The sequence below is a fragment of the Malaclemys terrapin genome, chromosome 11 (assembly GCF_027887155.1).
Source record: "Malaclemys terrapin pileata isolate rMalTer1 chromosome 11, rMalTer1.hap1, whole genome shotgun sequence".
Lineage (NCBI taxonomy): Eukaryota > Metazoa > Chordata > Testudines > Emydidae > Malaclemys > Malaclemys terrapin.
Window position 1 is genome coordinate 79,158,459 of NC_071515.1, and position 12,244 is coordinate 79,170,702.

The 12,244-nt window shown below is 64.0% G+C and overlaps 1 protein-coding gene across 1 annotated transcript in view; it reads right to left on the reverse strand.

Annotated features, from left to right (window-relative positions):
* The window catches only part of PTPRN (protein tyrosine phosphatase receptor type N), a 54,915-nt gene extending 47,430 nt beyond the window's left edge, over positions 1-7,485 (reverse strand). Inside the window, exon 1 of the mRNA XM_054043337.1 lies at positions 7,378-7,485. Coding sequence (XP_053899312.1) covers positions 7,378-7,462 — 85 coding nt within the window. The 5' untranslated portion in view covers positions 7,463-7,485. The remainder of the gene's footprint in view (positions 1-7,377) is intronic.
* Between the last annotated feature and the right edge of the window lie 4,759 nt (positions 7,486-12,244).

The following is a 12,244-nucleotide window of genomic DNA, read 5'->3' on the forward strand; positions in this document are numbered from 1 at the left end:
CCTGCAACATTCCCAGGTCAAATCTGCCCTGCTCCCTGCTCCGTCACACCCTGCACCCCCGGCTTCCTGCGATTCACCATGACTCTCAGCCAGCCAGTAAAGCAGAAGGTTTATTTGGATGACAGGAATACAGTCCAAGACAGGTCTTGCAGGCACAGACAACAGGGACCCCCTCAGTTTGGTCCATCTTGGGGTCCCAGCCCCCCTTGGGAGGTCAGAGCCATCTCTGCCCCCCCAGCCATCTCTCCAGCCTGCTTCCCACACTCTGCCTTCAGCGACCCCTCCCACAGCCTTTGTTCAGTTTCCAGGGCTAAGGAGTCACCTGGCCTTCAACCCCTCCCTGGGTTCTCGTGTTACACACTTAGGTATGCGCCCTCGGGCTGTCTCCCATTCCCCAATGCAGACTATTCAGCCACACTTCCCTGTCAGCATTCACAGACCACAGTGAGAACAGGCCCAGTTCGTCACATCCCAACCCCCTGCTCAAAGCAGGACCAACCCCAGCTAAATCCTCCCAGCCAGGGCTTTGTCAAGCCTGACCTTAAAAACCTCTAAGGAAGGAGATTCCACCACCTCCCTAGGGAACCCATTCCAGTGCTTCACCACCCTCCTAGTGAAATAGTGTTTCCTAATATCCAACCTAAACCTCCCCCACTGCAACTTGAGACCATTGCTCCTTGTTCTGTCATCTGGTACCACTGAGAACAGTCTAGATCAGTGGTTCCCAAACTTAACAACCTGTGAGCCCCTTTCACAAAAATGTCAAGTCTTGCGAACCCCCTCCTAAAAATGAATATTTCCAGGGATTTTCTCCTGTACCAGAGTATAAATTATAAGAGCAGTGATCTTGGAAATCACTGTCCCGAGTCGCCGAGCCCAGCCTGTCCGGGCCGTAGAGCGTCAGACTCCGGGGGGGCCAATCCAGCCCCCGCTGCCTGTCCGGGCCGTAGAGCGTCAGACTCCGGGGGGGCCAATCCAGCCCCCGCTGCCTGTCCGGGCCGTAGAGCGTCAGACTCCGGGGGGGCCAATCCAGCCCCCGCTGCCTGTCCGGGCCGTAGAGCGTCAGACTCCGGGGGGGCCAATCCAGCCCCCGCTGCCTGTCCGGGCCGTAGAGCGTCAGACTCCGGGGGGGCCAATCCAGCCCCCGCTGCCTGTCTGGCATTTACTCAGAGTCACTAAAACGTCCACTCCCCGGCTCCTGCGTCACCAGTAACTCAGCCCCCCCATTACAGCACATGCTGCACGAGGGCCGCAGCTCCGGGTGCGTGTGCGACGCCACGACTCGCACTAGGGGTATTCGGTTGCACAACACAGGCTGGGAGGAGCCCAGGCAGTCAGGGGCCCCGGGGCCAGACCCCAGCAGCAGGGCCTGGGGTGCCGGCAGCTGCCTCGGGTTCACGACAGACTGGCCCAGCCTGGACCCGCCTGCAGGGAGGCCTTCTGCAAAGACCAGCAGCTTCCGGCCGTCCCACGCGCCTCCTGACACACCCGGCCCGGCAGGCGCCCCTCGGGGCAGGAACGGCGCCTGGGGCAGCGTGGGGGGAGACTGCACATCAGAGACGGCGATCGACTCTCAGGAGGAGCAAAGTGGCAGCCGGCTGCGCCTCCGACTCCCAGAGCCATCAAAATCCAGCACCGGCCCCAGGCAGGGCTGGGGACGGGGGTGACCCATCTGTCCCAGCCATCTCGCAAGCCGGGGTTCTGGGCAACCTCAGCTCCATTCTGATGGACACTTCCTGGCCACATTTCCACCCGGGTCCCTTCACGCATCTCCGGCAGGCACACCCCGGATGGGGCAGCGAGCTGGCTGCACAGGAAGAGGGCCGGCTACTCTCCTGAGCTAGCCGAGCTCACGTGGGGAGCTGGCACAGAGCGCGACCCGGCGGCCCGCTCACACCTCCTGAACCAGGAACCTTCAACGGGGGCCCCAGAGGCACCTGACCAAGCATCCAGCAGCGTTGCCTTATCTCCAGCATAGGGGTGCGCCCCCCCAGACTACAGATCCCAGCATGCAATGCTCCAGCACGGCCAATCAGCCAGGGGTATTGCATGCTGGGAGCAGCAATCTGCAGGCCACAACGCTCCCTGGGTTGGGGGGGGCTGCAACCCGCTGCGCTAGGTGGCCCTTGGGATCCTGGCACGTTGCTGATGTAGCCCCCAGCTCACCACAGCTCTGCCGGTGCCAGGCCAGGGCCCAGCTCGCTGCCCCCTGGGGCTGCCAGCTGGGCACGGGGAGGTGGCCACAGGGACAGTCTGCGCTGACCCCCCAGGGAGATGGCCCCTTCCCGGTCCCATGGCTCTGCTGCTGCCTCTAGCCGAGGGGGGAGGGGAAGCCACGCCAGGAGCAGGCGAATCCCCAGACAGAGGAGCCCTGACCCCCCCCCACCCCCTGCAGGGAGGGAGAACCCAGGAGTCTCCACAGGACACCGAGTCCCTGAGAGCTGCAGGCCTGGGGCACTGCAGGGATCTCCCCTTACGTCCCCCCAACCCAAACAGCCCAGAGACCAACCCATTGCCCTCCATCTGCATCCCCACCCCACCAGCCCAGACACACCCTGCACCCATCCCCCCCAAACAGCCCCCCGGAGCCAGCCCAGCGAACTATCGAGTGACCTAGGTGCTCCGAGCCAGAGCAAAGCACAGAGCTACATGCCCACCCCGGCCGAGTGCGAGACCCTGCCCCAGCCCCCGCACAGAAACCCCCAAACCACCAGGAGAAGCACAACCCCGCCAGAATGCAGGTGCACCCACATAGTCAGTTGTGCCCACCCAGCCGGCAGGCACAACCCCTCCCTGCCCGGGGACAGCTCCCTCCGAAGGCTCCTGTGCCAGGCGGGCACGGGGCAGGCAAGCCGTACAGCCGTGGTGGCATTGAGCTCCCGGTGGAAGAGGAGACGGCTGCCCCACGTGAGCGAGGCACAGGGCAGCAGATGGCTCGGCAGTGGGGCAGGTCCCTCGGCGGGAGCTAGCCCCGTTTGGGATCAGAGCGGACCTGGGACTGGGCAGCCCTCACGAGCAGGCAGGGCAGAGTGGAGCAGCGAAGAGAAAGGACCGTGCAGCATCCCAGGTGCTCGGGGCCTGGTGAGTCACAGGCAGACGCACGGCAGCATCAGCTGTGACATCCTCAGCAGCGTGAGTCAGCGGCCTCCAGAGGCAGGAGAATCCGCGGCTGGCAGCCCGGCACAGGAGGGGGCTATGGGGCAGCTGGGCTGACCTTGCTCTGCCCAGCCACCCGCCTCCACCCCAGGACAGGGAGTCACCGCCCCCCACCGCAGCATCTCCGCCAGGGGAGCACCACGGGGCTCCAGGAGCTGCACTCGGGCATGTCCTGCCCCAGGGATGCTGGCTCCAGCCTCCCACCGCAGCCCCGGGGCCTGTGCCAGCCCCAAGACAGAGCAAGGGTGCCAGGACGCACCTTGGACAGGGAGAGGCTGGCACCACCTGGAAGATGCCCCTTTTCTCACACCCGGCCAGCCCTGGGGCTTTGGGAGCGGGTTGGGCTGAAGGCCAAAGCCTGCACCCACAGCCTGCTCACGCCCTCCGTGCAGGGGCTAGGGGCTCCGTGTTCAGCCTGGGGGGAACGGAGCCCCACTGCTCTTCGGTGCCGATGTCCTGGGTGCCCTGCTTGGAGACGAGGGCCCCCGAGTCTAGAGAGGCCACTGCATCCTCTGGGCTCCCCGGCCCTTCATTCCCACACACCCCAGGGCACCAGAACCGACTACAGGACACTAGAGCAATTTCAGCTGCCAGACACCCCCAGCCCGGCCTCACACCAACCGTGGGGCCCACAGCACCTTCTGTGCCAGGCTCCGAGGGGCCCGCGCTCGTTCCCACAGGACCCAACACAGCTTGATCCCCCCCCCCCCGGCAGGGGAGGAGGAATGGCCCCAGAAGCTGCAGAGCAGAGCCAGGCATGGGGTGGGCACCAGGGTTACACAGCCTGGACACGCCAAGGCCCTGGCCTTGCTCAGACCGGCTGGGGCCTGCTGTGCTTCATGTCCAAAATATTTGGATTTTAGAGGCTTCAAGGTCCTGGAGGAGGAAGATAAAATGCAGGGCAGCTTTGGAGCTGGCACCTTGCACCCTGGGCCTGCCCAAGCGCTCCCTCTACACCCCCCTCCAGTGCCCCAAAGCCTCACCCCCCTCTCGAGGGCTCTAAGGAACCCTGGGGTGCTGGGCAGAGACCTCCCCTTGCCCAGGGGCATGTGCCTAATATGCCCTGCGTCAGGACGCACCTTCACTCCTCTCGCTGCCTGGCTCCGCCCCCAGCTAGCGGGACGGGTGGGGGTGGGCGGGCGTCAGGGCCAACGGGACATGGAACATTTCACCACCAGGGCCCCGGCCGCCACCCAACTCTCTCTGCCCTTGCCAGAGACTGGAGCCTTGCCAAGCCCAGCGCGGGTCCCATGACAGCCTGGCCTCCAGCCGCACCTCTGCCTGCGATCCCAACCCTGCGCCGAGGGACTGCCGTGGGCAACGCCTGCACCCCCAACAAACCCGCTGCATCCACCTCAGCTGCCCTGGCGGCCAAGCGCTCTAGATCCCAGCTCAGTCCGGCCCTCCTCTGCCCTCCATCCCTGCTGCCCCCTCAAACGGCCTCCCTCTGGCTCAGGACTGAGGCACCCCTCCGTCAGTAGGGCTGCAGGCGGATCCACGCAGGGGCGCTGAGTCCCGGGGTCCCAGACATGCCAGCGCAGCTCCTACCCCGGGAACCGGCACTCCCTGGGCAGCAGGCAGCCCTTGGGGGAGCCCCCTGGCACCTACTGGCCAATGCATTACAGGAAGGAGCAGAGCTGGGCGGTGCAGGAACAAACCCCGCTGGGGCACAAGTAGAGCCCCCAAGCCAGCCCCAGCCCAGACAGGGGCCTGGCGGGGACACCCCAGCCTGTGGGCAGACTGAGCATCTCCGGCTCCTGCCCTAGTGTCGTGGAGGGGACTCCGGATCGGGCCCTTCCAGCAGCAGGCCTGGGAAACGCAGGAAGCCCAGCTCTGCCCCGCTACTGCGGGGAACCCAAATATCGGCATCCCCTAGCCCGGCTCTCACCGTGGGGTCCCAAGGCACAAGAGCCCCAGGGTGGGGGTGTGGAGAGGAGAGGCTGCTTGGGGAGGGGGCGTCTGGCAGATCCCCGGCACCTGCCATGAAACCCCTGGGACTCCAGAGATCTCACCCGGCGAGGGAAGGTACCAGCCTGCGTATCTCTCTCCTTCCAGGCACCCAGCTGGACCCCGCAGTGGACACCACAAAGGGGAAGAAGCGGGACCCTGGGCAGGAGAGGCACAGGAAACCGATGGGCAGGGGGTCGGCAGCCCAGGACAGGCAGCCGGGCTGGAAAAGGACACAGCTGGGATGGCGTCAGCGGCGAAGGGGAGGCATTTCCCCAGCGCTGACAGGCAGGGACCAAGTGACGTCTGCAGCTGAGCAGAGGAGGAATAATGCCGGAGACAGGAGATTAGCATCCTACGGAGCAGTGCGAGCTGGGGGGCTGTGGGGCTGGGCCTGTGAGCTCCGTGACGTGCCTCGTGACAGGCAGCCACGCAAAGGGGTGACATCATCGTCCTGCCAGGAGCAGGGGGGTCCAGCTAGATACCTGGGATGGGGTGTGGGGGGGCTGGGCTCTGTTTGTGCTCCTAGCTGCATTCCTTGGGGGTTTGTTTGCAAAGCCTCCGGCTGGATCCAGCCCCCCGACACCCATCCCTGACAGCGCTGCCGATGCTCCCAGCCCTCGGGGGAGCAGGATTAGGGTTCCCAGGTGCAGCCCATGGGGTCACTCCTGCAGCCAGCCTGGGATGGAACCAGAGTGTGGAATGAGCCTGGGAGCAGAGCCCAGGGAGGGAAAGCGTCCCTGTCCGGACGGGAGAATGAAACCACCACCTAACTGACCCCCCATGGCCTGCTCCCCGAGGGGGAAGTGAACAGCAGTGCAGGGAGCCTGGCGGGTGCAGCCCTGGGACTCCCAATACATCACAGAGGGGATCCCACTTCCTCCCCCACCACATGCACAGAGACCCCCCAAAAGCCACAAAGGAACACCACAGCCAGCACCCTCAAGCCCAGGTGTGCAGGGCAGGTACATAGGGTACAGCCGCCCCCCCAATCCATGCACTACTGGGGGGCCCATTGCACAGAGGGGGAGGAAAAGACTGCCTCTCTCTCTCTCCCCCACACAGCCTCTATAGTTGGGGTCCAAGCAGCAGCAGCACTTCGTGCATGGGGGTCCAGCTGAGAGGAGAGGCAAGGTGCCCAGAGAGCAACCCCACCCGCACCTCACACAGCCCCCATTGGCTATAACCCGACTGTCCCCGAGCCCCGGTGCCAGCCGGACCGCCCCCTCCCGGCTTCCCACCCAACGCTGCTCCGCTAGCCTGGCTCCCCCAAACCTTGGCTCCCCCAGCCCAGGTCTCACCGTGGGTCCCAGCTGGGCCAGTCCCCCTCAGCTCAACTCTCCCCAGCCCAGCCTGGCCCACACCGAGGTGGTGCCTACCACCGCCAGTCTGGCTCCCCAGGGCCCAACACCCCCTCCCCAGGCCGACCCCCAGCGCCTCCCATCCCAGCCTCCTCACGGGTCCCGGCGATCCCAGCCCAGCCCCCCAATAGGTCCCGGCCCCACCGGTGCCCCCCAGCCCTCCCATGGGTCCCATCACCCCCCCAAATCGGCCTGGTCCCCCAGCACTCCCCAGCCCAGCTCCTCCATGGGTCCCAGCGCCCCCCAGCCCAACCAGGTCCCCCAGCCCAGCCCCTCCATGGATCCCGGCACCCCCCAGCCCAGCCCGGTCCCCCACGGGTCCCGGCGATCCCAGCCCAGCCCCCCCCCCATAAGTCCCGGCCCCACCGGCACCCCTCAGTGAGTCCCCCAGTGCCCCCCAGCCCAGCCCCTCCATGGGTCCCGGCGCCCCCCAGCCCCACCCGGTCCCCCAGCCCCCCACGGGTCCCAGCGCCCCCCAGCCCCACCCGGTCCCCCAGCCCCCCACGGGTCCCAGCGCCCCCCAGCCCCACCCGGTCCCCCAGCCCCCCCACGGGTCCCAGCACCCCCCAGCCCCGCCCAGTCGCCTAGTCCCCCCACGGGTCCCAGCACCCCCGGTCCCCCAGCCTCCCCACGGGTCCCAGCGCCCCCGGTCCCCCAGCCTCCCCACGGGTCCCAGCGCCCCCCAGACCCGCCCAGTCCCCCCAAGGGTCCCGGCGCCCCCCAGCCCCCCATGGGTCCCGGCGCCCCCACCGGTCCCCCAGCCCCCCATGGGTCCCGGCGCCCCCCAGTCCCGCCCGGTCCCCCCATGGGTCCCAGCGCCCCCCAGTCCCGCCCGGTCCCCCCATGGGTCCCAGCGCCCGCCAGCCCCCCATGGGTCCCGGCGCCCCCCAGCCCAGCCCAGCCCGGCCCTCACCGTGGGGCCCGGCGCCCCCGGCCCGCAGCAGGCGGCCGGCCACGAGCAGGAGGCAGAGAAGCGCCCGCAGCAGCCGCCGCCCCATCCTGGCCGCTCAGCGCCGCACCATGCCGGGCCCGCAGCCCAGCGCCTCCCGCCGGCCGCTCGCCGCCCGCACCCTGAGCCGGCCGGCCACGCCCCCGCCCGAGGGGCCACCAATCGCAGCCTGCCACTCGGACACGCCCCCAAGCGGGAGCCAATCGCAACCCATGTCTTGGACACGCCCCTCCAGCTAAACTGAATTGTGCCGGGACACGCCCCTTGCAAATAGCCCCGCCCCTTTGGGGATATACCAATCAGGGCGCTAGCCAGAGACCCGCCCTTCGACACAGGGACCAACCACATCTCGCAAGCGGGGTTAACCCCTAGGGCTGCACCAATCACACTTGGTCATAGGACACGCCCCTCTCTGAGGAGCCACGCCCACTGCCGGTGACACCAGCCACAACGCAGGTGGAGGTCTGTTCCCTACAAGAGACACGCCCCCTGGGTAACAGACCAATCACAGCCCAGCCCTGGGACACGCCCTCACGCCAGGTGGGCCAATGGGATGGTTGTGGTCTGGACTCCCAGGAGGGACCATGGGCCTTCCCAAGCCTGTTTGCCCCTGGGGTAGATTCACTGTCTCGGGTGCAGGAAACTATGGGGTGGGTGGGGCAGCCAGTGGGCCAGGGCAGCCAGTGGGCCAGGGCAGGCCATGGGGCAGGACTAGGGTGACCAAACAGCAAACGTGAAACATCGGGACGGGGTGGGGGGTAATAGGAGCCTATATAAGAAAAAGACCCCAAAATTGGGACTGTCCCTATAAAATTGGGACATCTGGTCACCCTACACAGGACAGGCAATGGGGCAGGGCGGACAATGGGGCAGGGCGGGGCAGGGCAGGCAATGGAGCAGGGCGAGGAATGCGGGGGTCAGACAATAAGTATTGGATGTTGCGAGTGGCAGCTAACGCTTTGTAACCACTCCCACGCCCGTTGTGGGCATCACGTGGCTCTGTCTGAGGGGACCAGTCTCTGCTCAGGCTGGGGTCCGTTCTCCGTCCGCGTTTCTCCCCCGGGGCCTAGCTGGGCCTCCCAGGGACACTCGCTGGTGCTGTGTGTTCCTGGGTGCACGTATCCACTGAAATTGGCATTCGACCTTTCCTGCCGAGCCGGCCGACAGCGTCCCAGGACCCATCAGCAGCGAGGGCTCCTCGCACTCAGTGCAGCCGGCGTCAGCACCTCCCCACCCCGAGCCGGTTCGGAGCGTAATGCCACCACCCGAATCCGGCAACGGGCATTCTCCTGGCCCGCCGTGTTCACCACGTCACCCCTTCTCCATTGTGTCCAACATCAGCTACTTGTCTGACCCGTCATAGCCGCCCCCCATCGTCTCCCATTCCCTCCTGGGCCGCGGGTACCTGCCTCTGATGGGCCCGTGATGCCAGCCTCCATCACCCACTTCTCAAACGAGCTCCTCTGTGCTTCCCCCCAGGCTGCCCTCACTGTGACTTCATAGGGCACCCAGGGCTGCAAGGCCCCTCGCTGCCACCTGCCCTTAGCGTGGGGAAGCCATGGCTGTTCCTGGTAGGGGTCAGCCCCCAACCCCTCCAGGCCTCACAGGCCCTGCTGTCCCTCTGCAGCTTAGCTATGGGCACACAACAACCCTGGAGCCCAGCAAGCAGCCCCCCGCAGTGCTCAGCTCCTGCACCACTGGATGCCCCCGGCTTGCACAGCCCCTGGCGTGCCAGGACGCCTCGGGATCACTGCTCTGTCTGACACACAGCCCCTGGCTAGGGTTGGAGTGAAAACAAGGAAAAGTTTATTGACCAAAGAGCCGCGATTTCAATGGCAAGTGGAGATATTGGAAAGCAATACCAGGGTAAATGAAACCATCCCACGCATCCTAGACCCTCGACTTGCTGCCGCCACGTCCTGTAGCACTGCTCCGCAGCGCAGCTCGTCACAACAGCTGGGATCCCTCGTCCACAAACTGCCATGTGCTCAGCTTGGCTTCTCACTGCAGGGACCCGAGTGTCTCCTTGCAGCCACCTGAGTCGCCGACCTGCCGTAAACCGGCCACCCTCCCGTTGTGTGTTTTTCCTGGCGGTTTTGTGGTCTCTTCCCAACTTCGCAATCTTGATTAGCTGGTGGTTGCCTGTGTGGATAGACTGACATTGTGTGAGACACACAGTGCACAAGGACCCGCCAGGGAGAGGAATGTCTCCTACCCCTTTAGTGATGCTGCTCTGGCGGGACACTTCTGAGAGCATCAATTCAGGACAAATCGCTCAGAGCAGGGCAGTTACAGCCCCAGGCTGCTGGTTTTCCACCTCTCAGGCATCAAACAAGCCCAACAGAGAGGACTTCGGTCTCACCCACCGGCTAACCACAAGTCATACAAGCAATTCCCTCAGACACTCCTGTTTCCCAGTATCACCACCAGTGCCACTCGTTATGGGGATGAATGGTTATGAAAACCAATACCCCAGTAAAAGAAAAAGGTTCTCCTGATCCCAAAGGACCAAGCCCCAGACCCAGGTCAATATACAAATCAGATCTTACCCACAAATCACACTGTTGCCAATCCTTTAGAATCTAAAATCTAAAGGTTTATTCATAAAAGGAAAAAGATAGAGATGAGAGCTAGAATTGGTTAAATGGAATCAATTCCATACAGTAATGGCAAAGTTCTTGGTTCAGGCTTGTAGCAGTGATGGAATAAACTGCAGGTTCAAATCAAGTCTCTGGAACATCCCCAGCTGGGATGGGTCATTCAGTCCTTTGTTCAGAGCTTCAGTTTGTAGCAAAGTCCCTCCAGAGGCAAGAAGCAGGATTGAAGACAAGATTGGGGGGGAGGGCGGTTCCAGGGCCTTTTATATTCTCTGCCCGTGGAAGGACCCCTTCGTTCTTACTGTGGAAAATCCCAGCACAAGATGGAGTCTGGAGTCACATGGGCAAGTCACATGTCCGTGCATGACTCAGTTTGCAGGCCCACGCCATTGTTTCCATGTTAGTTTGAACGTTCCCAGGAAAGCTCAGATGTGGATTGGCGTCTCCCAAAGTCCATTGTCAGTTCAGTGTTTCTTGTTGGGCACTTCCTGAGAATTGTCCCTTCTCAAGAAGCTGAGCAAATACTTCCCTGAGGCTACTTAGAATCAAACACATTGAGATACGAGTACAGAGCCAATATTCATAACTTCAACTACAAACATGATACACACCTACAGACAGCATCATCATACCCAGCGAATCATAACCTGTCCATAGACACCTCACCCGACAACCTTTGTACAAGAGTTGGTGCCACTATAGGACCTTGGTTGCAACAATGATCTATATGGTCACAGTCACAGTTTATGTCAATAATTCGGTTTTGTGGTCTCTTGCCAACTTCGCAATCTTGATTAGCTGGTGGTTCCTTGTGTGGATAGACTGACATTGTGAGTGCACAAGGACCAGCCAGGGAGAGGAGTGTCTCCTACCCCTCTGTCATGGGCTGGTGACCTGTCTGAATTCGCACCCCTTACGGACGCGGCTTTCAGGGTAGATACAGAGGCGGGCTGAGAAGCCAGGCTGGTCATGTTGGACGAATACTGGCACATGGCTGGAGGCAGGTTTAGAGCCAGCAGCTGGCAGAGCCATTCGGGGCTGGCTTGGCCGAGCCGGTGCCCTGCGATGCGAGGAATCGCCGAAAACGGCGTTCGTCTAACATGACAAGGAACTTTGTTAGACAGGAGAGTCTCGGCCTGCAGCCGCTCCCTGCCACCCCTGCTGCCCCACAGAGCTTCTGCCCCGCCCCCCGCAGCCCCACCCCACTCTGCAGGGGGAAGGGAGCAGGACCCAGCTGTCTACGATGCAGCCAGGCACCAGCCTCCCTGCCCTGCCGGATCGCGATGCTGCTGGCCTCTGGGGTCCCATCTCACTGCCTCACACAGAGCATCGGATCCTAGGGGCCTCTCCCCAGAGCTGTGGGGCCAGCACCATGCAATAAGGGGCACATGGCCTCTCAGCTGGGCTTGGGACCCGTGAGAGATGCCGCCTGTTTCTCTGCAGCAAAGGCCTGGATCAGGCTACACCAGGTAAGATCTGGGGGGGGCTGGGCGAGGGGGGCTCCAGTGCCAAGGGCTGGTGGCCAGTCTTGGTACCGGGAGGGGGGCTCTTGGGTTCAGCTGGGGGGGCTCCCTTCCAGCAGTTAAAGGCAGAAACGTCTTTCAGCTCCCGTGTGCTGGCCGCTCGGGCCTGCACTGACCTGGCACCCCACAAGCAGCTGGGCTGGGCTGGGGGTTGCCCCACAGCTCAGCACTTACCCCGGGGGCTGTTGGCTGGCGAATGCCCCTGGCAGTGGGCAATGCAGCCCCCTGCACCTGGGGGCACAGGGCAAGACACTGCCAAGCTGCACCCCCAAGAGCCTGGCCCTGGCCGAGTGGTGTGTTGCTCGGGACTGTGGGCGGCAAACGGCACCCGCGGCAGGACGCCACGTCCGCCACCGCTGGGCGTTTGCCTGAAGGACGAGATCCTCACAGAACAGCCAGGCCCTGCCCCACTGAGCTCGCCGGCCAGGGGTTTGTCCAAGGCAAGGAGCCGGACGCCCCTGGTTTAGGAGACGAGGCTACGACCAAGGAGAGCAGCGTCTCCCCACAGCTGCTGCTGTCTGTCTGTCTGTGTTACGGCAGAGCGCCCTGCCGGTTTCATCGGGACAGAGCGCCACGGCCACGGCCAGATCCCTGCGGAGCCCGGGGGGCCGGCACCGTAGCACTGAGCTGCAGCCCCCTCCCCCCCAGCTCCTTCACGAGCACAGCGCTGGGCTAGGGCAGGGCACGGCAAGCAGCCGGCCGAGGAGGCTT